Consider the following 27,776-nt stretch of genomic DNA (forward strand, 5'->3'; position numbering starts at 1 on the left):
ATTGTCAAAATACAAAATACCTTTCTATACCATTTTTTGATAGCGGTTCACATTTTGTGGCCCTTCCTTCACCCTGCATTGGTATCAGAAGTCCGATAGCACGATGGTGTGATAAAATTGTGATGAATGAATGTGTGTTTGTCATCGGCAAGGACTTGGGAGTTTTATTTGGGATTAAAAGTAAGGGAATAGAGCTAAGCACAGACATAGTCCTAAAGGAAAACCTGGTTGTCTGCTTTCCAACAGACAAATCCACCTTTCAGCAGGACAATATCTTAAAACGCAAGGCCAAATATACACTGGAGTTACTTATCAAGACGATATTGAATGTTTGAGTGGCCTAGTTACAGTTTTGACTTAAAAATCAACTTGAAAATGGCTTTTTAGCAATGATCAACCACCAACTTGACAGAGCTTGAAGAATTTTTGAAAGAATAAATGGGCAAATATTATACAATCCAGGTTTGCAAAGCTCTTCGAGACTTACCCAGAAAGCTAGAATTGCTTCCAAAGGTAATTCTAACATGTATTGACTCAGGGGGGTTGAATACTTATCTAATGAAGATATTAGTGTTTTATTTTCCATTTAATTTGTTGTGAATTTTTTTCCACTTTGAAATGAGTATGTAGTGTAAATCGTTGACAAAAAAATGACAATTACATCTATTTTAATCCCACTTTGTAACAAAATTTTGAAAAAGTCGAGCAGTGTGAATACTTTAAGGCACTGTACCATACGAAATGTAACATTACATACTGGATTTACGTTTCCTATGTTACGTCTACCCCTGAGTCCATGTTGGAGGACCACCAAGGTTGGACATTTTTGTTCTAGCCCAGCTCAAGCACACCTGATTCACTGGGCTTGAACTTTTGGGGTGGCGTAGGAAACACTTCTTTAGATGTCACATGTAGACATATTACATATAAACTATATTGTGTATGTCACAGGTTGAGATCCCCTCCTACAGAGAGAAGTAGATGAAGAGGAACACCCCCACAGAGCAGACCAGCACCAGGCCCATGTTGAGGATGAGTCTGGTTTTGGGGGTCTCCTGGAGCATCTCCTGCAAAAGTCTTTCTTCCTCCTCGGCTGATCTGGGCCGGGTCTTAGCCGGCTCCTCCTTAAACCCACAGAACCACTCTAGAACCCTCACACACCTCCCCTTCTCCCCTCCTACTCCACAGCAGACCACCCAAGGCGTTTCTTGGTTTACCGCCATTCCAGTGCTTGAAAAGGTCGGGTGGCCGCCATTTTGGAGATTAGATGGAGACTCCATATAGGATAAAGCCTCCACCCCATTATGGAGGTCTTTGGTCGTCTCCTTGTCTATGCAGCCATTCCCATTGGCATGGGTCTTAGTTTGGGGGTTCAGCTTGCTCACCTCCTCCTCGTCTCTCTCTATGTTTAGGGTTGTGTTTCTTTGGCGTAGCCCCCAGAAGGTAGTGGTGCGGACTTGCTCTATGCTCGGTGGAGGGGTGCAGAGGCTAACCACCACAGCCACCAGGCCTGAGATCCAGAACAGCCCGGCTGCCACGTACATGAAATGAACGTCCTTGACAAAAGACGGCCGCTCGTCCGGCTCGTCGCAGTGGGGCTCTCTGTAGATGAACGCAAGCACCAGTCTCGTGGCGCCCAAAGCGAACCCCACTATGCCACCCCAGAACGCACCAGTCTCATTGCAGCGCCGCCATAGGACGCCCAGCAGGAATAGGGCAGCGATGGGTGGGGTCAGGTAGTCAGACACTTCCTGGATGTAGTAGAACATCTGGCCTCCCTGCATCTCGATGATGACAGGAACCCAGGCGATGCTGATAACCACCATGAACACCACGAACACACGTCCCACCACCATCAGCTCCCTCGACGACGCCCGCTCCCGCGCCATTTTGTAAATGTCCAATGTGAAGATGGTGCTGGCGGAGTTGAAAATGGAGTCCAGGTCACTCATGAGCGCTGCGATCATCACCGCCATCATCAGGCCACGCAGACCCACCGGCATGACGGACATCACCAGGCGGGGGTAGGCGATGTTAGAGCACCCGGCCCTGGATCCACACACTTCCATGCAGTGTTCTGGGCTGATACACGCCAGCTCATCTGCAAACAGTATGCGGGAGATCATCCCGGGAATGACGATGATGAACATGGGCAGGATCTTGAGGAAGCCGGCCATCAGTGTGGAGCCTTTAGCGTGGGAGATGCTCCGTGCGGCTAGCACCCGCTGGACGATGACCTGGTCGGCACACCAGTACCAGATGGAGGCCGGGGTCTGGCCAAGGAGGAAGCCCGGCCAGGGGAGGTCCTTGTCCAGCGGGCCCCTTAGGATGCGCAGGGAGTCGGGCTTGGGCTCCACATGGCAGGAGGGGATATAGGTGAAGTTGGAGGATGCTAATATCGCTGTGATGTTCGGTCTGGCTTCCATGTACTTAGTCCGCACCCCTTCCAGGCCACCCACTTTTACCAGACTAATGGCGGTTAGGCATAGCGCGCCGCCAATCATCAGGAACGCCTGGAGGGTGTCGGTGTAGATGACTGCAACCAGGCCCCTGTGACGGTCAGCAGCGCGGTCACGGTGATGAGGAGGATGATGGACAGATAGAGGTTCCAGCCCAGTGACTCCTGGATGAAGAGCGCTCCGGAGTACAGGTCCACAGAGAGCTTGGTGAAGATGTAGAGCAGCAGAGAGAGAGCAGCGAAGTAGACCTTGAGCCGTCGGCCGCCGAAGCGCTTGGCCAGGTACTCAGGCATTGTGTAGACCCCAGAGTGGATGTAAACAGGGATGAAAACCCAGCCCAGGAGCTGGAGGAGCAGGAGGGCATTGAACTCCCATGCGGCGACTCCGAACCCGCTGGCCGCCCCGGACCCTGCAAGGCCAATGAAATGCTCGCTGCCAATGTTGCTGACGAACAGAGAGGCACCAATCATAGCCCAGTTCATTGATCGGCCGGCCAGGAAGTAACCGCTCACAGTGCTCCGATTGGCTTTCATCATGGCGAAGAAGCCAATGGCAAGGACCAGTATGAAGTACATTACCACAACAACGATGTCCGCCGCCTCCATGGTGGTGGGAGCCATCTTGGATAATACTTCTAAAGACAGTTATTGAGGAGTTAGGTGATATGGTTTCTTTAGTGATCAGTACCCTTTCAATTTAAGTTCCAGTCTTTCAGTTGATTATGAGAGATTCTAAGACACTGAATGCTTGGATGTTGCAGGCGAGTCAGGTCCAGTTTAGGTCTTGGTGAGGTATTCCCACAGAAAGGCACACTAAGGGTTGACGGGAAATACTGTAGGTTGGAGGTAGCAGCTCATCTGTATCGACACTCCTACAATAGAGCACAAAAACACAACAGATCAGGGTTGGAAAAACCTTTTTTAAATAAACAGAGCTTAAATAAATAAGAAGATATACAGTACATCTAAAACTGTGTTTCCCCAAATAAATAGCGGGTCAAGATGAACTGGTTTTGAGTTGTGGCAAAAGTATTTTAATTAAGTCGTGGCTGGGTCCTGGCCAGGAACATTGGTTTCGCTGACTTGGTTGGCCACTAAAAAACCTCAAGCTATAAAAGGGTCAGAGTGAAAAAGGCATTTGTGAACCACTGATCTATAACACATAGCCAACAGTATAGTAGTACTAGTCTTGTATGAGTTTTGCACAGTTCAATGGGTGCATGCCTACTTACCCTTACCAGTCCCACCCGCTTTATTTCTCAGTTTAACTGACGACTACTCCCCTTATAGCTGTGTAAACAGTCATCCAATTTTAACATGCAGTAGCTGGATCTTCTTGTGTCAGATGGATGTACATATTTGTGGTCGTCAGGTTTGACTCAGATTTATGTCAAAGTTCCATAGGGTGTCGTTTGTTCATCTGGGTTATTTTGAAGAGATGCATGTCACAAAGGCATGGATGTGTCTGAGTTATTGTACGCCCAAATGTGTGCTCCTTCCACAACCAATAGCTCTGGTGTGTTTATGGGACAGTCAAAGCCTCACAGGGCTATGGACATAGGGATGTGTCTGTTACTGACATTCATTCTAAATGTGTCCAGGCAAAGCCTCACAGGGCTATGGGCATAGGGATGTGTCTGTTACTGACATTCATTCTAAATGTGGCCAGGCAAAGCCTCACAGGGCTATGGACATAGGGATGTGTCTGTTACTGACATTCATTCTAAATGTGTCCAGGCAAAGCCTCGCAGGGCTATGGACATAGGGATGTGTCTGTTACTGACATTCATTCTAAATGTGTCCAGTCAAAGCCTCGCAGGGCTATGGACATAGGGATGTGTCTGTTACTGACATTCATTCTAAATGTGTCCAGTCAAAGCCTCGCAGGGCTATGGACATAGGGATGTGTCTGTTACTGACATTCATTCTAAATGTGTCCAGGCAAAGCCTCACAGGGCTATGGACATAGGGATGTGTCTGTTACTGACATTCATTCTAAATGTGTCCCAAAGCCTCACAGGGCTATGGACATAGGGATGTGTCTGTTACTGACATTCATTCTAAATGTGTCCCAAAGCCTCACAGGGCTATGGACATAGGGATGGGTCTGTTACTGACATTCATTCTAAATGTGTCCCAAAGCCTCACAGGGCTATGGACATAGGGATGGGTCTGTTACTGACATTCATTCTAAACGTGTCCAGGCAAAGCCTCACAGGGCTATGGACATAGGGATGGGTCTGTTACTGACATTAATTCTAAATGTGTCCAGGCAAAGCCTCACAGGGCTATGGACATAGGGATGTGTCTGTTACTGACATTCATTCTAAATGTGTCCAGTCAAAGCCTCGCAGGGCTATGGACATAGGGATGTGTCTGTTACTGACATTCATTCTAAATGTGTCCAGGCAAAGCCTCACAGGGCTATGGACATAGGGATGTGTCTGTTACTGACATTCATTCTAAATGTGTCCAGTCAAAGCCTCACAGGGCTATGGACATAGGGATGTGTCTGTTACTGACATTCATTCTAAATGTGTCCCAAAGCCTCACAGGGCTATGGACATAGGGATGGGTCTGTTACTGACATTCATTCTAAATGTGTCCAGGCAAAGCCTCACAGGGCTATGGACATAGGGATGTGTCTGTTACTGACATTCATTCTAAATGTGTCCAGGCAAAGCCTCACAGGGCTATGGACATAGGGATGTGTCTGTTACTGACATTCATTCTAAATGTGTCCAGGCAAAGCCTCGCAGGGCTATGGACATAGGGATGTGTCTGTTACTGACATTCATTCTAAATGTGTCCCAAAGCCTCACAGGGCTATGGACATAGGGATGGGTCTGTTACTGACATTCATTCTAAATGTGTCCAGTCAAAGCCTCACAGGGCTATGGACATAGGGATGTGTCTGTTACTGACATTCATTCTAAATGTGTCCAGTCAAAGCCTCACAGGGCTATGGACATAGGGATGTGTCTGTTACTGACATTCATTCTAAATGTGTCCCAAAGCCTCACAGGGCTATGGACATAGGGATGGGTCTGTTACTGACATTCATTCTAAATGTGTCCAGGCAAAGCCTCGCAGGGCTATGGACATAGGGATGTGTCTGTTACTGACATTCATTCTAAATGTGTCCAGGCAAAGCCTCACAGGGCTATGGACATAGGGATGTGTCTGTTACTGACATTCATTCTAAATGTGTCCAGGCAAAGCCTCACAGGGCTATGGACATAGGGATGTGTCTGTTACTGACATTCATTCTAAATGTGTCCAGTCAAAGCCTCACAGGGCTATGGACATAGGGATGTGTCTGTTACTGACATTCATTCTAAATGTGTCCCAAAGCCTCACAGGGCTATGGACATAGGGATGGGTCTGTTACTGACATTCATTCTAAATGTGTCCAGTCAAAGCCTCACAGGGCTATGGACATAGGGATGTGTCTGTTACTGACATTCATTCTAAATGTGTCCCAAAGCCTCACAGGGCTATGGACATAGGGATGGGTCTGTTACTGACATTCATTCTAAATGTGTCCAGGCAAAGCCTCACAGGGCTATGGACATAGGGATGTGTCTGTTACTGACATTCATTCTAAATGTGTCCAGGCAAAGCCTCACAGGGCTATGGACATAGGGATGTGTCTGTTACTGACATTCATTCTAAATGTGTCCAGTCAAAGCCTCGCAGGGCTATGGACATAAGGATGTGTCTGTTACTGACATTCATTCTAAATGTGTCCAGTCAAAGCCTCACAGGGCTATGGACATAGGGATGTGTCTGTTACTGACATTCATTCTAAATGTGTCCAGTCAAAGCCTCACAGGGCTATGGACATAGGGATGTGTCTGTTACTGACATTCATTCTAAATGTGTCCCAAAGCCTCACAGGGCTATGGACATAGGGATGGGTCTGTTACTGACATTCATTCTAAATGTGTCCAGTCAAAGCCTCACAGGGCTATGGACATAGGGATGTGTCTGTTACTGACATTCATTCTAAATGTGTCCAGTCAAAGCCTCACAGGGCTATGGACATAGGGATGTGTCTGTTACTGACATTCATTCTAAATGTGTCCCAAAGCCTCACAGGGCTATGGACATAGGGATGTGTCTGTTACTGACATTCATTCTAAATGTGTCCAGTCAAAGCCTCACAGGGCTATGGACATAGGGATGTGTCTGTTACTGACATTCATTCTAAATGTGTCCCAAAGCCTCACAGGGCTATGGACATAGGGATGGGTCTGTTACTGACATTCATTCTAAATGTGTCCAGGCAAAGCCTCGCAGGGCTATGGACATAGGGATGTGTCTGTTACTGACATTCATTCTAAATGTGTCCCAAAGCCTCACAGGGCTATGGACATAGGGATGGGTCTGTTACTGACATTCATTCTAAATGTGTCCCAAAGCCTCACAGGGCTATGGACATAGGGATGGGTCTGTTACTGACATTCATTCTAAACGTGTCCAGGCAAAGCCTCACAGGGCTATGGACATAGGGATGGGTCTGTTACTGACATTCATTCTAAATGTGTCCAGGCAAAGCCTCACAGGGCTATGGACATAGGGATGTGTCTGTTACTGACATTCATTCTAAATGTGTCCAGTCAAAGCCTCGCAGGGCTATGGACATAGGGATGTGTCTGTTACTGACATTCATTCTAAATGTGTCCAGGCAAAGCCTCACAGGGCTATGGACATAGGGATGTGTCTGTTACTGACATTCATTCTAAATGTGTCCAGTCAAAGCCTCACAGGGCTATGGACATAGGGATGTGTCTGTTACTGACATTCATTCTAAATGTGTCCCAAAGCCTCACAGGGCTATGGACATAGGGATGGGTCTGTTACTGACATTCATTCTAAATGTGTCCCAAAGCCTCACAGGGCTATGGACATAGGGATGGGTCTGTTACTGACATTCATTCTAAATGTGTCCAGGCAAAGCCTCACAGGGCTATGGACATAGGGATGTGTCTGTTACTGACATTCATTCTAAATGTGTCCAGGCAAAGCCTCACAGGGCTATGGACATAGGGATGTGTCTGTTACTGACATTCATTCTAAATGTGTCCAGGCAAAGCCTCACAGGGCTATGGACATAGGGATGTGTCTGTTACTGACATTCATTCTAAATGTGTCCAGTCAAAGCCTCGCAGGGCTATGGACATAGGGATGTGTCTGTTACTGACATTCATTCTAAACGTGTCCAGGCAAAGCCTCACAGGGCTATGGACATAGGGATGTGTCTGTTACTGACATTCATTCTAAATGTGTCCAGGCAAAGCCTCACAGGGCTATGGACATAGGGATGTGTCTGTTACTGACATTCATTCTAAACGTGTCCAGTCAAAGCCTCACAGGGCTATGGACATAGGGATGTGTCTGTTACTGACATTCATTCTAAATGTGTCCAGTCAAAGCCTCACAGGGCTATGGACATAGGGATGGGTCTGTTACTGACATTCATTCTAAATGTGTCCAGTCAAAGCCTCACAGGGCTATGTCTGTTACTGACATTCATTCTAAACGTGTCCAGTCAAAGCCTCACAGGGCTATGGACATAGGGATGGGTCTGTTACTGACATTCATTCGAAATGTGTCCAGTCAAAGCCTCACAGGGCTATGGACATAGGGATGGGTCTGTTACTGACATTCATTCTAAATGTGTCCAGTCAAAGTCTCACAGGGCTATGGACATAGGGATGTGTCTGTTACTGACATTCATTCTAAATGTGTCCAGTCAAAGCCTCACAGGGCTATGGACATAGGGATGTGTCTGTTACTGACATTCATTCTAAACGTGTCCAGTCAAAGCCTCACAGGGCTATGGACATAGGGATGGGTCTGTTACTGACATTCATTCGAAATGTGTCCAGTCAAAGCCTCACAGGGCTATGGACATAGGGATGTGTCTGTTACTGACATTCATTCTAAATGTGTCCAGTCAAAGCCTCACAGGGCTATGGACATAGGGATGTGTCTGTTACTGACATTCATTCTAAATGTGTCCCAAAGCCTCACAGGGCTATGGACATAGGGATGGGTCTGTTACTGACATTCATTCTAAATGTGTCCCAAAGCCTCACAGGGCTATGGACATAGGGATGGGTCTGTTACTGACATTCATTCTAAATGTGTCCCAAAGCCTCACAGGGCTATGGACATAGGGATGGGTCTGTTACTGACATTCATTCTAAATGTGTCCAGGCAAAGCCTCACAGGGCTATGGACATAGGGATGTGTCTGTTACTGACATTCATTCTAAATGTGTCCAGGCAAAGCCTCACAGGGCTATGGACATAGGGATGTGTCTGTTACTGACATTCATTCTAAATGTGTCCAGGCAAAGCCTCACAGGGCTATGGACATAGGGATGGGTCTGTTACTGACATTCATTCTAAATGTGTCCAGTCAAAGCCTCACAGGGCTATGGACATAGGGATGTGTCTGTTACTGACATTCATTCTAAATGTGTCCAGGCAAAGCCTCACAGGGCTATGGACATAGGGATGTGTCTGTTACTGACATTCATTCTAAATGTGTCCAGGCAAAGCCTCACAGGGCTATGGACATAGGGATGGGTCTGTTACTGACATTCATTCTAAATGTGTCCAGTCAAAGCCTCGCAGGGCTATGGACATAGGGATGTGTCTGTTACTGACATTCATTCTAAATGTGTCCAGGCAAAGCCTCACAGGGCTATGGACATAGGGATGTGTCTGTTACTGACATTCATTCTAAATGTGTCCAGGCAAAGCCTCACAGGGCTATGGACATAGGGATGTGTCTGTTACTGACATTCATTCTAAATGTGTCCAGTCAAAGCCTCACAGGGCTATGGACATAGGGATGTGTCTGTTACTGACATTCATTCTAAATGTGTCCAGTCAAAGCCTCACAGGGCTATGGACATAGGGATGGGTCTGTTACTGACATTCATTCTAAATGTGTCCAGTCAAAGCCTCACAGGGCTATGTCTGTTACTGACATTCATTCTAAACGTGTCCAGTCAAAGCCTCACAGGGCTATGGACATAGGGATGGGTCTGTTACTGACATTCATTCGAAATGTGTCCAGTCAAAGCCTCACAGGGCTATGGACATAGGGATGGGTCTGTTACTGACATTCATTCTAAATGTGTCCAGTCAAAGTCTCACAGGGCTATGGACATAGGGATGTGTCTGTTACTGACATTCATTCTAAATGTGTCCAGTCAAAGCCTCACAGGGCTATGGACATAGGGATGTGTCTGTTACTGACATTCATTCTAAACGTGTCCAGTCAAAGCCTCACAGGGCTATGGACATAGGGATGGGTCTGTTACTGACATTCATTCGAAATGTGTCCAGTCAAAGCCTCACAGGGCTATGGACATAGGGATGTGTCTGTTACTGACATTCATTCTAAATGTGTCCAGTCAAAGCCTCACAGGGCTATGGACATAGGGATGTGTCTGTTACTGACATTCATTCTAAATGTGTCCCAAAGCCTCACAGGGCTATGGACATAGGGATGGGTCTGTTACTGACATTCATTCTAAATGTGTCCCAAAGCCTCACAGGGCTATGGACATAGGGATGGGTCTGTTACTGACATTCATTCTAAATGTGTCCCAAAGCCTCACAGGGCTATGGACATAGGGATGGGTCTGTTACTGACATTCATTCTAAATGTGTCCAGGCAAAGCCTCACAGGGCTATGGACATAGGGATGTGTCTGTTACTGACATTCATTCTAAATGTGTCCAGGCAAAGCCTCACAGGGCTATGGACATAGGGATGTGTCTGTTACTGACATTCATTCTAAATGTGTCCAGGCAAAGCCTCACAGGGCTATGGACATAGGGATGGGTCTGTTACTGACATTCATTCTAAATGTGTCCAGTCAAAGCCTCACAGGGCTATGGACATAGGGATGTGTCTGTTACTGACATTCATTCTAAATGTGTCCAGTCAAAGCCTCACAGGGCTATGGACATAGGGATGTGTCTGTTACTGACATTCATTCTAAATGTGTCCAGTCAAAGCCTCACAGGGCTATGGACATAGGGATGGGTCTGTTACTGACATTCATTCTAAATGTGTCCAGTCAAAGCCTCACAGGGCTATGGACATAGGGATGTGTCTGTTACTGACATTCATTCTAAACGTGTCCAGTCAAAGCCTCACAGGGCTATGGACATAGGGATGGGTCTGTTACTGACATTCAATCGAAATGTGTCCAGTCAAAGCCTCACAGGGCTATGGACATAGGGATGGGTCTGTTACTGACATTCATTCTAAATGTGTCCAGTCAAAGCCTCACAGGGCTATGGACATAGGGATGTGTCTGTTACTGACATTCATTCTAAATGTGTCCAGTCAAAGCCTCACAGGGCTATGGACATAGGGATGTGTCTGTTACTGACATTCATTCTAAACGTGTCCAGTCAAAGCCTCACAGGGCTATGGACATAGGGATGGGTCTGTTACTGACATTCATTCGAAATGTGTCCAGTCAAAGCCTCACAGGGCTATGGACATAGGGATGTGTCTGTTACTGACATTCATTCTAAACGTGTCCAGTCAAAGCCTCACAGGGCTATGGACATAGGGATGGGTCTGTTACTGACATTCATTCGAAATGTGTCCAGGCAAAGCCTCACAGGGCTATGGACATAGGGATGTGTCTGTTACTGACATTCATTCTAAATGTGTCCAGGCAAAGCCTCACAGGGCTATGGACATAGGGATGTGTCTGTTACTGACATTCATTCTAAATGTGTCCAGGCAAAGCCTCACAGGGCTATGGACATAGGGATGTGTCTGTTACTGACATTCATTCTAAATGTGTCCAGGCAAAGCCTCACAGGGCTACCACACCACATTCAAATTGGAGGATAACCCCAAGCGAAAGACTTGACAGACAGTAACGATGAATAAGTTAAGGACATTTTTGAACAATCACTAATTCTGATCCAAACTTTACAAAAGTGTCATTAAGGTTCATCTTTCTCTCTGGCTTTATCTGGTGATTCCAGAATTATGATAGACAGAATATATGATTGATTAGCAGTGTTGAGGAGTAGTAAACTACACGTAGTCCTACTAGTAATTGAACTACATTTACTATATAGTAATTTAACTACATTTTGCAGGAGCGTAGTGGTAGTTGAACTTAACTCAAATGCTGGTAGGGTTTTCAGTAGTTAATTACTTTTGTGCTATGTAACGGTGTAGCTAACTACTGAAACTACACTACTTTTTAAAATGGGTGAAGTAGGCTAGAATTTCCTTTCTTTTTCTGCATCAGACCTGCCTAATTCTCACTTGAAACATAGTTAAGTGTTTAATAGTGATGGATTCTGGGTTCTGACTCCTAAACTTGGAATAGTGCTAGTCTAGGTTCTACATCAGAAGTTAATGGTTATCTGTAGGAGGAATGAATATGGTGGAGGCAATTAAGCTTGGAATGTACTGAGTAAGGGAAGGGCAATCACATGTGGCAGGCACTGATAAGGGTGGTGAGATGTGGTTTAATGAGGAAGGGGGCCGAGGTCAGCTCAGATCACATTAAGGGAGAAGGAACAGTTTATTGCCCACATCACTTAATTTCCTGCCTAGCAATAAAGATGTAATGTTGAGAGAGAAGGAGGACGTCACCCAAATTGGGATTTATATACTACCACTGGTGGAAGCATGTCTTTGTCTTATGCAGCTGTATTGACCCAGAGGGTGGTTTACTCTTTACTAATTGTATGTGAGTTTTACTAGGTCAATTTAGAACCTAACAATAGTCTAAATGACACATTCCATAAACATCGGACTCCAGAAAAAATACATTGCTTTCAAAAAAATAAGCAAACACGTTTGGTGTTTGCCAAAAGGCCTGTGAGAGACTCCGCAAACATATGGAAGAAGGTACTCTGGCCATCAAGGAAAACACTATGTCTTGTGCAAACCCAACACCTCTCAACACCCCGAGAACACCATTCCCACAGTGAAGCATGGTGGTGGCAGCATCATGCTGTGGGGATGTTTTTCATAGGCAGGGACTGGGAAACTGGTCAGAATTGAAGGAATGATGGATGGTGCTAAATACAAGGAAATTCTTGAGGGGAATCCTGTTTCAGTCTTCCAGAGATTTGAGACAGACGGAGGATCACCTTCCAGCAGGACAATGACCCTAAGCATACTGCTAAAGCAACACTCGGGTGGTTGAAGGGGAAACATTTCAATGTCTTGGAATGGCCTGGTCAAAGCCCAGACCTCAATCCAATTGAGAATCTGTGGTATGACTTAAAGATTGCTGTACACCAGCGGAACCCATCCAACTTGATGGAGCTGGAGCAGTTTTGCCTTGAAGAATGGGCAAAAATCCCAGTGGCTAGATGTGCCAAACTTATAGAGACATACCCCAAGAGACTTGCAGCTGTAATTGCTGCAAAGGTGGCTCTACAAAGTATTGAATTTGGGGGTGGGGGCGGGGTGTATAGCTATGCACGCTCAAGTTCTCAATGGTTTTGTCTTATTTCTGGTTTGTTTCACACCCCATAAATATTTTGCATGGTATGTGGTATGCATGTTATGTAAATCAAATGATACAAACCCTAAAAAAAATAATTTTAATTCCAGGTTGTAAGGCAACAAAATAGGAAAAATGCCAGTGGGGGGGGGTGAATACTTTCGCAAGCCACTGTATCATGGATAAATTGGGACTGACTGATCTTCAAATAATATGAAGTAGTTATTTATATCGATCAGTCAGTCACCTGCAATGTTTAACAAGCCCTGTAGTGATCCAGTCCAGAGGCATGTTGGATCACTGTTTGCTCAAAGCTTATTATGGCTGGCTGATACGATTGGAGAGAGCACATGGTAAACAGAGTTTCTGCTGTAATTGACTAAGGGCTTGTTCCTCTGCCCAGGCGTTGTTATCGCATGCCAGATCTTATAATGCTTGGATAGATTTTTTAAGTATCAGCTAACCACATGATTGTGTTCCCCTGCTCAGACGTTGCATCCACCAACCAATGATTGCATGCCACGTGATCGACTGACATATTGCTATAACATATGTGGTTAGCTGATACAACGCCTGGACAGGTATTTTATGTAAGATCTGGTATGCGTCAGCAACGCCTGGACAGAGGAACGTGCCCTTAGTCAATTACAGCACAAACGTGACCTACAGTGGGGCAAAAAAGTATTTAGTCAGCCACCAATTGTGCAAGTTCTCCAACTTAAAAAGATGAGAGAGGCCTGTAATGTTCATCATAGGTACACTTCAATTATGACAGACAAAATGAGAGAAAAAAAATCCAGAAAATCACATTGTAGGATTTGGAATGAATATATTTGCAAATTATGGTGGAAAATAAGTACAAACAAGATTTCTGGCTCTCACAGACCTGTAACTTCTTCTTTAAGAGGCTCCTCTGTCCTCCACTCGTTACCTGTATTAATGACACCTGTTTGAACTTGTTATCAGTATAAAAGACACCTGTCCACAACCTCAAACAGCCACACTCCAAACTCCACTATGGCCAAGACCAAAGAGCTGTCAAAGGACACCAGAAACAAAATTGTAGACCTGCACCAGGCTGGGAAGACTGAATCTGCAATAGGTAAGCAGCTTGGTTTGAGGAAATCAACTGTGGGAGCAATTATTAGGAAATGGAAGATCTACAAGACCACTGATAATCTCCCTCGATCTGGGGCTCCACGCAAGATCTCACTCCGTGGGGTCAAAATGATCACAAGAACGGTGAGCAAAAATCCCAGAACCACACGGAGGGACCTAGTGAATGACCTGCAGAGAGCTGGGACCAAAGTAACAAAGCCTACCATCAGTAACACACTACACCGCCAGGGACTCAAATCCTGCAGTGCCAGACGTGTCCCCCTGCTTAAGCCAGTACATGTCCAGGCCCGTATGAAGTTTGCTAGAGAGTATTTGGATGATCCAGAAGAAGATTGGGAGAATGTCAGATGAAACCAAAATATAACTTTTTGGTAAAAACTCAACTCGTCATGTTTGGAGGACAAAGAATGCTGAGTTGCATCCAAAGAACACCATACCTACAGTGAAGCATGGGGGTGGAAACATCATGGTTTGGGGCTGTTTTCTGCAAAGGGACCAGGACGACTGATCCGTGTAAAGGAAAGAATGAATGGGGCCATGTATCGTGAGATTTTGAGTGAAAACCTCCTTCCATCAGCAAGGGCATTGAAGATGAAACGTGGCTGGGTCTTTCAGCATGACAATGATCCCAAATACACCGCCCCGGGCAACGAAGGAGTGGCTTTTTAAGAAGCATTTCAAGGTCCTGGAGTGGCCTAGCCAGTCTCCAGATCTCAACCCCATAGAAAATCTTTGGAGGGAGTTGAAAGTCCATGTTGCCCAGCAACAGCCCTGCATGGAGGAATGGGCCAAAATACCAACAACAGTGTGTGAAAACCTTGTGAAGACTTACAGAAAACATTTGCCCTCTGTCATTGCCAACAAAGGGTATATAACAAAGTATTGAGAAACTTTTGTTATTGACCAAATACTTATTACACCATAATTTGCAAATAAATTCATTATGGGTTGTATGACACCTCCACTGTGGGGTTCTATAGTGAAACCAAATTGAGAATGTGCCGGAACTGAGAATTTGCTGAAACTGATTGAAAACCTTGCCTTACCATGTTTAATTGCAGGATAACCTTAAGTGTCAGACAGTAAAGATTAATAAGTAAGGAAATGTTTGAACAATCAATAAGGCTCATCTTTCTCTCTTGCTTTATCTGGTGACTCCAACATTATGATAGAGTATTCATAATGTTTCTCTAAAAACTGGAGAGTAACCTAATGTATGAATGAAGTGCACCAAGGTCCCTAGACACTGGAACACTCCATTAGAACGGTGGAAATTCCGTGCACTAGCGCACAATCGAGAAGTGGTCCCTAGACTAACAGGTTTAAGGTGAACTAACAGGTTTCAACTAATTTTTCAGGTGAATGTGTCACTTTCCACCTTGTGACATTTGGTGTAGCAGCAGCTGAGTCTGAGCCACCGAGTGGGCAGTTGTGGAGCAGGGACCATTTTAGTTTCATGGTCTAGTGTTTCTTTGTGCCCTCCTAGGTTTTGCGGTCTCTCCCATGGGTGGTTCTGGGCGCAGGTGAGGAAGCCAGTCTCTCCCCTTCTGGTCTGAGAGACACTAACTGGCCTGGGGCATGTCAAGGTGCCTTGTGGGTGAAGGCTAAATGGAACTGGTTGGAGGTGTGTGACCTGGTGAGCAGAGGGCAATGTGCCAGCAATGGGGCAGGTCAACACCGCTGTGGGAGCCCTGGCTGCCTCAGGACACTGTGTGGTAGAGTTGCTAGCAGGTATTGGAGGTCTATTTTTCCGTGGGGACTTTGTTGTATAGTTCGAGTTTCAGGGAGTTTATCTTTGAGTGCAATTTGTGTGTTCTAACCCGTGTGTAAAACCTATTATTGCACATGTACTTTTGCAGAGTTTCAATATTAAGTGCAAGGAAACGCTCATTTTAAGAATGTGAGAATGTCACCTGTGACTTATTGGCATGTTTAATCTGAGTAGCATTTTATTTTGGTTAATTGCCTGGTCATGAGCTAAATGATAGTATTTAAAACTCTTTTTCCAGGCAGCTGCCCACAGGAAGTGACGCTGTCCCGAGGCATGGTGGATCATTGTTCGCTGAAAGCTTATTATGACAGGCTGATGTGTTTGGTGAGAGTACAAATGGAGACTGCTGCGAGGTTTGCAACACTGACTAAATCTAGATGATGGACACTTACCTGATGGGTTTGCTGTGCCCCTTTGTTTGCGTCTGACTTTAAAGTAACGGTAACGACATCGAAATGAACATAACTGAAGTGTGAAACCAAATTGAGAATGCGCCGGTACTGAGAATGTGCTGGAACTGATAGAAAAGCATGCCTTACAAAATAATTGTCATTTTTGTCTGCCTCTTACTTCACGCTGCCTGCTCAACTAAGACCTCGAACCTGTCACTTTCCACGTGACAAACGCACCACTGTTTAGGATGTTTCTTCAGCCTGACTCCATAATATAATTATGACGTTTGTAACGCTTGTACTTACCATTTCCAGCAGCCCTTCTCTGACTAATCTCTCCAACACCGGACTCGCGGCATCAATCACGCTCCTTCCTAGGCAGGTAGATTGGGTGCAACTTTTTTCACAGGTTGCGTTCCAATTTTGGTTTGACAGCATAGTGCCATTTCTATGAACACGCCCCCCATCTTGCGTAGATGCACGCTCTAGCCTCAAGTTTTAGCATAATTGGTGACGAAATGATTAGTCGGTTTCCAACCAATTGTTATTTCCCTATCAAATGTTTCTATCAAAATGACATTGGTGCGGCTGGCTTCCAGGTTGGATGGGCGCTGTGTTAAGAAGCGGCTTGTGTTTCGGGTCTCTCCCGAGCCGGTACGGGAGTTGTAGCGATGATACAAGACAGTGGGGGGAAGAATTTTAAAATAATTTAAAGAAATAAAAAAAATCCCATTTCCGTAATAAAAAAAACAAACAATTTAATTAGGTTTCCATTGAATTTTCAACTCCACTGATGGTCTTGCAACCGATTGTGTATTGGGACGTGCGCGCTAGCCACTAGCTCATTCCGATTTTTCTTGATTCCTTTTCAGGTATATATAGATAATTTACTTCAAGGTCAGGATTTAACATAGCATTTTGCTGCACCCGCTATAACATATTCTAAACCGTTTACTTGACTTAACGTTGATTTGGTGAAAAGTTCTGCAAGCACTTCCTTATACGTCTATATGACTTGGAAGTGTGTTTGTGTTCTGGAGGTCATGTGCACACTCCAGGGGTGCAACACCATTTGGCAAATGTAACAGATGTGAAACGGCTAAGCTAGTCAGCGGTGTTCGCGCTAAATAGCGTTTCAATCGGTGACGTCACTTGTTCTGAGACCTTGAAGTAGTGGTTCCCCTTGCTCTGCAAGGGCCGTTGCTTTTGTGGAGCGATTGGTAACGATGCTTCGTGGGTGACTGTTATTGATGTGTGCAGAGGGTCCCTGGTTCGCGCCCGGGAAATTAAAACACTTTCAGGGGTAGGCTACATCATTCTTCCTGTACATTACATTCTACTTGATGTTTCATAATAGCCCTACCTGCAGCCAGCGATGACAAACCAGCCCATGTTGTTGCTCTATTAGTTAAAAGTTCCCGTGGAACACCCTCATTCCCCCAAAGGGCTTAATCACTAAACCAAACATCCTTTTAATGGCGTTTTAGTCATTTAGCCGACACTCTTATCCAGAACGACTTATAGGATCAATTAGGGTTAAGTGCCATGCTCAAAGGCACATCAACAGATTCTTCACCTAGTTGGCTCAGGATTTTGAACCGTGACAGTTTCAGTTGCTGGCCCAAAGCTCTTATCCACTAGGCTACCCGCAGCCCAAATTGTCTGAATAATACACTGAGGACTGGACACTGTCATAATGGCGTGGACTGTCACCGATGAAACCCCCAGAAGCACTCACTCCCTGAGTGACAGGCATGTAAATATATTATTAGGCTGCCCATTACCCTGATGTGGACCAGGGATGTGGCAGTTGTCTTCTGCAAAGACACCATGAATGTGCATTTTTCATCCCTTAAATCACTGCTAGCGGTATAAAGAAGGCTACTTAAATAAAACATACTTTGAAGTATAGCATTTGCTCAAGTTTGACTATCCACTACATTTTCACCACTGCACTTAAGTAGGCTACATTTATTTTACGTTATAGCAGAAGCTCTTATTCAGATCAATTACAGTTAAGTGCCTTGCTCAAGGGCACATCAACATATTTGTCATCTGGTCATCTCAAATCAAATCAAATGTATTTATATAGCCCTTCGTACATCAGCTGATATCTCAAAGTGCTGTACAGAAACCCAGCCTAAAACCCCAAACAGCAAGCAATGCAGGTGTAGAAGCACGGTGGCTAGGAAAAACTCCCTAGAAAGGCCAAAACCTGGGAAGAAACCTAGAGAGGAACCAGGCTATGTGGGGTGGCCGGTCCTCTTCTGGCTGTGCCGGGTGGAGATTATAACAGAACATGGCCAAGATGTTCAAATGTAACCTTTCAGTTACTGGTCCACCACTCTTAACCACTAGGCTATCCCTACCTGCCAGATACTGGGTGACTTTCACGTGAGTCATTTTCTATTAAGGTATCTTTACTTTTACTCAAGTATGACAATTTGGTACTTTTCCTCCCTGCTATCTGGGATCCTTGAGACGCTAAACCCAAACCTTAACCCTTACCGTAACCCTTAACCATTTAAAATGTAAACTTCAACAGGGTAGGGCCGTTCCATGGATCCCGATAGCACGGACCCCATTGCTGGCTTTGACCAAGACAGCCATGTTCCCATGGAGCTGTGTGTGTACATCGCAGAGATCCAAGCAATAAACTGAATTTGATCAAACTGTCATTCATGGAATTGATGTGTGTGAGTTTACCTCATCAAAATAATGCACTTTTGCTTCAATATTAATAGCAGCTACAAAGTACGAGCCAATTTTGTTGTGTGTCCTCTGCCAAGTGGTCTGGACCTTTATTGCGCTGGAAGTAGAGTCCCGTGGGCTACCTGCAGGGTCGCTGGTTCAATCAAATCCCATTCTGGCTCTTCGCTCTCAATTGCTGCAGTTGTACTGTGTAAAGACAGGCTTTACATTGCACCCAAGGGCATTATAATCTGCAAATGCATTGACAAATAAAACCCTGATGATCTCTTTGGAAATCTTCTTTCTTTGAGCTTTCTGTCCGTCAAGCATTGTATTTGCTTTATCTTACAGTTTTCTCACCAGTCTTGTTGATTTTGCAACATTCTATTCTAAATTGCAGATAGCAACCCTAAACCTGGTTATGAGTTAATCTATGTCATGAAGGTCTGATGTAGTGTCTAGATAGACACTTGGTGGCAATGTTGCATTTCTAAAAAATAAAATACAGATGTCAAACCTTGAATGTCAAACCTTAAATCACTATGAAATGAGAACACTTTGAATGGGGCAGACAGGAAGCACAAACCACAAACAGGAAGATACTATTTTTAACTTAACAAGGTTATTCGGTTAATGCTAAATGTCTGTGGAATCGATAGAGATCTGTCTCTAAGGTGAAGAATAGGAGCCAGGTGTTAAAGGTGCTCCAGTCCATAGAATTAGAATACTAGAATGTACATCAACCTTCTTATGATGGTCCAAAGGTCAGCCATGTTGGTAAGGGAGTTGGTCAACCATGGTTTGCCAGTGCTGGGATAAGATAGTGTAAAATAATGAATTTGAATAAGTTATCTGCACTGTATGTTTATTAGCTAGCTAGCCAGCCAATTTTAGAGGAATGATTCCATAAATACTTCAAATTAACTGCCAATATGCCAACAGTCCATTCAAACAATGCAGTCAATCCACAGACATACACTGTCTTAAATCAGTTGATGATAGAAAAGTTGTAAATGCAACAAGTACTAATATTGCATCATATAATAGAACTCACAGCGTTCCAAAAAAAACACACCTGTTTAGATTTATTTTTTATTTATACAGAAAATGTGTATAAAACCCCTATAAAATAAATGTCTAATTAAATATTTTAGGTTGACAATTCTATTACACAATTTCTGATATCACATGCCTTACTTTTATTTTCAGGATTATGCCTCTACTGCCATTCAATCCAATTGGACTGGTTTGTTTTTCTCCCTGACCAATATGGCTGCAATTTTAACCCCATTCTGAAACTTTTATGACATAGCCCGTCTAGTAATTTAATATTATCTCTATGCTCCAGTCACTCTCCAGCCCTAACAACTGATTCCAGACCAGAGCTGTTCATTTCAAGGCTATTGTCAAGGTAACAGGTCATGTCTCCACTGCAGACAATAGAAGTAGAATACCTATGATCTTTTAGAATGGTAGACGATTATAGCTAGAATAGAGTGATTCTAATTGCTACATATCTTTTCCAAACTCTGACAGGCAAATAAAAAGATCAACCAAAAGGTCACAGAGCTCTAAAATGCCCAATTGTAACCATGGAGATGAGAATATTTACATTCTACCCCAACCTTTGCCCTCAATGACAGGAAGAGGAACGAGGAGGCCTATGGGAAAAGTGAAGTAAGAGAAGGAAAGAAAGAACAGAAAAGTTTATTCAACATGGACTGTATTGATTCTCAGTCTGGGAGAGGAAGAGAAAGGCTTTTGACCTGAATGAAGCCAGTCCAGAAGTAATTTCCTACACTGTTAGGAATCTTCTTTAGCCTCGTTTGTGTCACAGACTAGTTGATTCTGATAACTGATGGATTTTTAAAAGACACATAGCCTACAGTAGAGTACTGTATTCTTAAGGACAAAGTTCTAAAATGTACAATTAACTGGGCATTTTAGCCATTCATTTGACTTGTGTTAGCCAGAGGGACTTAACATGAGGTTATTTAAATAAGGAGCCTGAAACCCCTACTCAATAGTAACATCCTAAATCCCTCTTCACAATGGCAGCGCTAGACTATAAGATTCTCCAGGATAAGCATTCCTAATGCATGCATGTGGTGAAACAGGAGACTGATGAGGTTGGAAAGAACTTTGTCCTCCCTCATTCTGTTCCTTAAGCCAGGCAGAGTAGTTCTACAAATGGTGGGGGGTTGAGTCAGGCAGAGTAGTTCTACAAATGGTGGGGGATTGAGTCAGGCAGGTAGTTCTACAAATGGTGGGGGATTGAGTCAGGCAGAGTAGTTCTACAAATGGTGGGGGGGATTGAGTCAGGCAGAGTAGTTCTACAAATGGTGGGGGATTGAGTCAGGCAGAGTAGTTCTACAAATGGTGGGGGGATTGAGTCAGGCAGAGTAGTTCTACAAATGGTGGGGGGGATTGAGTCAGGCAGAGTAGTTCTACAAATGGTGGGGGGGATTGAGTCAGGCAGAGTAGTTCTACAAATGGTGGGGGGATTGAGTCAGGCAGAGTAGTTCTACAAATGGTGGGGGGATTGAGTCAGGCAGAGTAGTTCTACAAATGGTGGGGGGATTGAGTCAGGCAGAGTAGTTCTACAAATGGTGGGGGGATTGAGTCAGGCAGAGTAGTTCTACAAATGGTGGGGGGGATTGAGTCAGGCAGAGTAGTTCTACAAATGGTGGGGGGATTGAGTCAGGCAGAGTAGTTCTACAAATGGTGGGGGATTGAGTCAGGCAGAGTAGTTCTACAAATGGTGGGGGGATTGAGTCAGGCAGAGTAGTTCTACAAATGGTGGGGGGATTGAGTCAGGCAGAGTAGTTCTACAAATGGTGGGGGGATTGAGTCAGGCAGAGTAGTTCTACAAATGGTGGGGGGATTGAGTCAGGCAGAGTAGTTCTACAAATGGTGGGGGGATTGAGTCAGGCAGAGTAGTTCTACAAATGGTGGGGGGATTGAGTCAGGCAGAGTAGTTCTACAAATGGTGGGGGGATTGAGTCAGGCAGAGTAGTTCTACAAATGGTGGGGGATTGAGTCAGGCAGAGTAGTTCTACAAATGGTGGGGGGATTGAGTCAGGCAGAGTAGTTCTACAAATGGTGGGGGATTGAGTCAGGCAGAGTAGTTCTACAAATGGTGGGGGATTGAGTCAGGCAGAGTAGTTCTACAAATGGTGGGGGATTGAGTCAGGCAGAGTAGTTCTACAAATGGTGGGGGATTGAGTCAGGCAGAGTAGTTCTACAAATGGTGGGGGGATTGAGTCAGGCAGAGTAGTTCTACAAATGGTGGGGGATTGAGTCAGGCAGAGTAGTTCTACAAATGGTGGGGGGATTGAGTCAGGCAGAGTAGTTCTACAAATGGTGGGGGGATTGAGTCAGGCAGAGTAGTTCTACAAATGGTGGGGGGATTGAGTCAGGCAGAGTAGCTGTGTGTGTAACAGAGGCGGGACTGAGGGCGTCTTATTGTCTGGAGACATCTGATCTGTTCACTGACCTAAGGAACATAAAGCTTAGACTCAGCTGTTTCAACAGAGAGAAAGAGACTGCCGTAACCAGAGAGAAATCGAGGGATAGAGAGAGAGAGAGAGAGAATGGGACAAAGAGGGAGGGAGAAAGAGATTACATGAGTTATATATATCCTGATGGAAGTTCTTTACCCTTTAGGTTAACAAACAAAAACAGCCATTAGATTGCAGCACTGAATTATTGAAAGCACATTCCTGGTAGGCATCCATCCACCATATTGCTTTCAATCACCCTGTGTTTTCAGACCAGAACACGAGGGAGAGCAGAGGAGACGAGAGGAAGCCACTTTAGGCTATTGAGATGCAGCCGTTAGGCTCTCGTCTGTCACAGCATCAGATGAGTGGTTGTTGAGGAAAGGAGAAAAGCCAAGGTATCTATGACAGTGGAATGGAATATGACCACAGAGGCCCTGCTGTATGTAGGATGTGTATGGGTATGGGGTTAATTCAATATTCAGCCATTCTTCACTGAGCCATCCTGAGCATCTATGAGATGCAATGCCAGCAGCTGTATGGCAATGCGAGGGGACCTGACCTAAATAGCCCCATGGGGCTAGCATGCATAACAATGGACTAGATCAGGGTTACCCAAACTCGGTTCTGGTGCCCCCCCCTGGGTGCACGTTTCGTTTTTTGACGTAGCACTACACAGCGGATTCAAATAACCATCTCATCAAGCTGGGAGGCCGAGTTTTGGATTCCCTAGATTAGATGACCGCAGGCAGGGCCTTAATGTAGGCTAATAAAGTCTGCTCCGCATTGGCAGAAGTCTCTGTGGCTCCGTCCTGTTTATTATAGTGTCTGTATGGCTGTGCTAAATCAACATGAGCAGAGCTAATAGGCATTAATGTTAGTCACTCAGAAAGATGGCTGTGCCAGCATGGATGGACAAACAGGGTGATGCAGTCAGAGCTGATGGGATATGTGTTCTTTATTAAGGGTTAGACGTCAGGGGTCAGGGCTACTTAGTGATTAGAAGCATATTGGTGGTTAGAAAGGGTCAGGTTTCAGTCCCCTCTAGAATGATACAACAACAGACAGAATAACTAAAGGGCTTCAATGTATCTTCCCACAGGCTGTGAGCATTCATAGAGCATACATAACAGCCGTATGAACGGATCTATGAACAGTCTTAGAAGCACACCCGCAGCCGTAGTGGCAGAGGTTAAATAACTGCAATCAGTGAAGATGTATATGGATTATGGGAGGGAGATATTGAACAAAATGGCCATGTGACTGAAATCCAATCAAATTTCACATCCATGGGTGGTGTTTGTTTTATTGATTTCATTTCTATGAGCCAGGGCCTCCTGAGTGCTGTGACAGTGATGGGTGAGGACACAGGAAGTTGGCACAGGGGGACGGTCGCCCTGAAGAACACACACAGCCTTACAAGGAATGCTCCAACCAACTCCCAGAGTATGACACTACTGGAGGTGTGTGTATAGCATTCTGTGTGTATAGTAGACAGAATATAACTGTGGATAGGGGGAAACTAAACATTGATGTAGGTTACGTGTGTGTGTGGTGTGTGTGTAGTGTGTGTGTGAAAGAGCGTTTGCAGGTGGTGGAGGCAGATCAGATATCACACCCCCAACTTGTTCTTTCCTCTCCCTCCTCCACCCCCCTCCCTCGCAACCACACACCCTCCGACTGTAGACAGTTGCCATGGCGAGGCGTTGACGAGTCATCGCCACATTCCGGGGCATGGGTCTCCCCCCTGGACACTCTCCGCCTCTCAAGTTTCATATTTACTCTATGCGGTGTACGGTTGTGTGTACTCATGCAGTCCCCTCCCTACAGTTGCCTCCTGCTGCTGCGGAGCTAAAACAACCAACATACCGGAATCATTAACCTGCCTGTACGTCACGGGTGTCAAACTCATTCCATGGAGGGCCTAGTGTCTGCAGGTTTAGTTTTGTTCCTTCTAATTAAGCCAGACAAGGTGAGGGTAGTTCCTTACTAATTAGTGACCTTATTTTCAACAATCAGGTGCAAATAACCCGCAGACACTCAGCCCCTCGTTGGAATGAGTTTGACAAGGGATGTACATGGTTTCAGAAGCAGGATTGGATTGGACTTAAGCTTATCACACAACTGACCATATTGATTCATTCTAGACGATGCATTCAGACCTACAGGGGTGTTTACCGAGTTAGCCGAGGGGCTAGGAGTCCATTTGGAGGACAGATGTGAAACAAAAGACCACCCAGGTCTAGAGTTGTTGTAAACTGTTGTTCTGAGCCATCAGGCCCAACCAACAGATCCCAGAGATGATGTCTAATACCGGAACCACCATTGAGGATCAAACAAGGCCTTAAACGATCTGTGTCCAGACAAAACACACACCAGAAGGGGCATGGAGGATACAGCACCAATATCTGGGTCAATTTTTTTAAAGCAAGGGGAAGATGGAGAGAGAAAGAGGGGAGAAGGGAGCGAGAGAGAGACATTTAGGGAGTAAAGGAGAGCGAGGGATTAAGAAAAACAGGAGTGAAAAAGATAGAGGGGAAGAACAGAGAGAACGTGATAGTGAAGGTGAGGAAAATAACTCACTGGAGGCTGACAGTTCTAAACATAACACTCATCTGCATTTGTAATTGAAGGAGAGAGAGAGAGAGAGAGGACACAGAAGCTGTTCCCTGAAGAACGACAAGAGATGGAGGGAAGGAGGGATACAACAAACCAGCTTCAGTCGTGGTACTGTTATAAAACATTTATTCTGGCAGAAATATTTGAAGTTTTTCAGAGGCCTGGAAGCAGAGGCGAATCATAAAAAACCCTGATTGATCGTTACCCAGAGAAACATCGGCACAGAATACGATATTCATGTCAGATAAAAATCCATATTGGGCTTTACAATCATTTACAAAAAGACTTAGAAATCTATTTCAAATTACAAAAAATAAAATGACAGTAAGGATTTTTTAAAAGAACTTGCAGTGTTTTGTGTTGGCGGTTGTCCTATCGGTCTGTGGTTCTAGACTTTAGGGAGGTTCTTCGAATAGATCTCGGATCAGCTTCCCCAAGTCAAAACCTGAACTAAATAATTACAAGGTTGCACACAGAACAGACCTTGGGTCAGTGCTTAGGGACACCTTTCACCCACACAGTGGGACAGCTCGAGGCCTGATACCAATACTATAAATTGCATCTCTTTCCTTCAAGTACATGATGTATGGCAGCTGATAGCCAGGGTTCCACTACACATCTTTCACCAATCCAGTCATGTCAGATAAGGAAGGATGCAATTTCTAAGTATTTTAACAGGGCCCTGGTTTATTGATTGGCACACAGCAGCTCTTCTCCCATCGGGGGTGCTAGTGAGTTAAACCAGGTCAGATCCCAGAGCCAAAGCCCCAGTTGGTACCTGGCCAGAACCTAGATACAGCTGGTGCCTCTCACAAGATGTGCATTCACTCAGGGTTACATTGGCAGTGTGTATACAGGACAGTGTGTATACAGGACAGTGTGTGTGTGTAGGGTTGTATGTGCGTGTGCATGAGGAGTGTGATTTGATTTGTAGATGTTGGGGTACATGACAATGGATAAGAGGAGTGTGTGTTTAACTGTTGGTGTGCATGTCAGTATGTTGAGTGTTGACAGCATATAGAGTGTGTGTGTGTGTGTGTGTACAGACAGGGTAGCATTTCAGTATGTTGAGTGTTGACAGCATATAGAGTGTGTGTGTGTACAGACAGGGTAGCATTTCAGTGGTGATAGTTGACATCAGGTACAGGACCATTCTAAAAGGGCCTTCTGGGTCTAGGTTGGGGTAATTAGTAGAGGGTAGGGCTGGTCTTTGTCGCTGGGCAGAATACTGCTGGGCCAACCACTAACACACACAACAGCCCTGAGAGCCCCAGCCCCATACAAACACAGCATAGTCCTTTCTATGGACACACAGCTATTGTACTGTACCAGAGACAGGGGAAGAAGACTCCCTAAGGGACTGGGCCCTACTAAACTGGGAGGTGACATGGAGGTTGCTTTCAGGAATGAGTTTATTGACAGTTCTATCTCAAATCCTTCTCCATTGCATTCCAGGGTTGTATCTCCATGCTCTGGCTTCCTCGTCCCGTCTTCTTCACTTCATCTGCACTGATGTGAATGAAACGGGTAGGCTTCAAACATTATATTGCTTAGATCCATCCTGTGTTTATTGATCAGTGCAGATGAAGGAGAGGAGACGAGGAAGCCACTTTGGGACTCCTTCAGCTAGAGCCAGGCATTGGCTGGGAGAGTGTGTGGAGGACTGCAGGTTCTACGCATTAATCCAGTATGCTACCTATATAAACAATGTCTCCCTCTGACTGTGTCAGTCCATATCATACCACTCCTCTCAGTCACCACCACTAGTCCACTCTCTTTTTGGCCAGCTTGCTCCTCAACCTGCCCCATATAAACCCTAGGTCCAACATAACATCAATGTCCTTCACAGTGGGGGTAGCACCAGTGTCAGTGTAGGGGGTTACAGCAGGTGAGCTCTGGGTCCTTAAGCGTCTTTCACTCGCTCTAGAGGAGAGCCTCTGAGGTCATCAACGTGCACCAGGGAACCTGGCTAGTTGCTGTCGAGTCACTGAAATGTCATCACACCAGGATGACATCACACCAGGAACAGGGCAGGACAAAATGGGTAAAGCGGCTCTCTTTCCCAGCCTCAGGTGTGGCAAACAGCACAAATATGGTATACAGACACACACACCTCCATTTAAAAGCAGTCTCATTTCAAAAACTAGTGATGAGGACAAACGTAGACAAAGTCCACTAAGGTAGGAATAGTCCAGGGCTGTTTTGTGCAATACCTAACATCAATACGGTCACATAGACAGACTAGATATCCTGCACTCTTCTTTAGCAGTTGATTCAGTTCACTGTTTTTATCCCCTCTACAGCTCCACAGTAAATGTCCTATTGTCTCTCCTCCTCTCCCGTTGGTGCGCTTAAAAGCTCCACGGAGCGCACCCGAAGGGCTGTGATTGGTCAATTGTCTGCCGTTGCCGTGGTAATGTGCCGGCGCGGTAACGTGCGCGTGCTCGTAGTTCATCAGCTGGAGAAGCGGTGGTCGCTCCAGCGGGCCTGTGCTAGTCAATCCATCTCCAGGTCCATGAGTTTGTTGCGTGAGCGGGGGGTGTGTGTGGTGTTGCGGCAGCAGCAGTGGGCACAGATGAAACCCAGGAGGAGAGAGAAGAGCCCCACGGACACAGAGGCTACAGAACCGTACAGCAGAGGCAGCTTCAGAGAGTCCCACACTGGAGGGAGACAGAGAGACAGACAGACCGAGAGAGAGAGAAAGT

General features: G+C 45.3%; 1 protein-coding gene and 1 pseudogene across 1 annotated transcript in view; both read right to left on the reverse strand.

Moving 5' to 3' along the window:
* Window positions 1–651: 651 nt before the first annotated feature.
* LOC118363888 (sodium/myo-inositol cotransporter-like) lies at window positions 652–16,493 on the reverse strand (annotated as a pseudogene).
* An 8,687-nt stretch (window positions 16,494–25,180) lies between these two features.
* Window positions 25,181–27,776, reverse strand: part of LOC118372390 (prostaglandin F2 receptor negative regulator-like) — a 39,354-nt gene continuing 36,758 nt past the window's right edge. The window contains exon 11 of the mRNA XM_035758253.2: window positions 25,181–27,731. Coding sequence (XP_035614146.1) covers window positions 27,568–27,731 — 164 coding nt within the window. The 3' untranslated portion in view covers window positions 25,181–27,567. The remainder of the gene's footprint in view (window positions 27,732–27,776) is intronic.

Source organism: Oncorhynchus keta, unplaced genomic scaffold (assembly GCF_023373465.1).
Source record: "Oncorhynchus keta strain PuntledgeMale-10-30-2019 unplaced genomic scaffold, Oket_V2 Un_scaffold_938_pilon_pilon, whole genome shotgun sequence".
NCBI classification, from domain to species: Eukaryota; Metazoa; Chordata; class Actinopteri; order Salmoniformes; family Salmonidae; genus Oncorhynchus; species Oncorhynchus keta.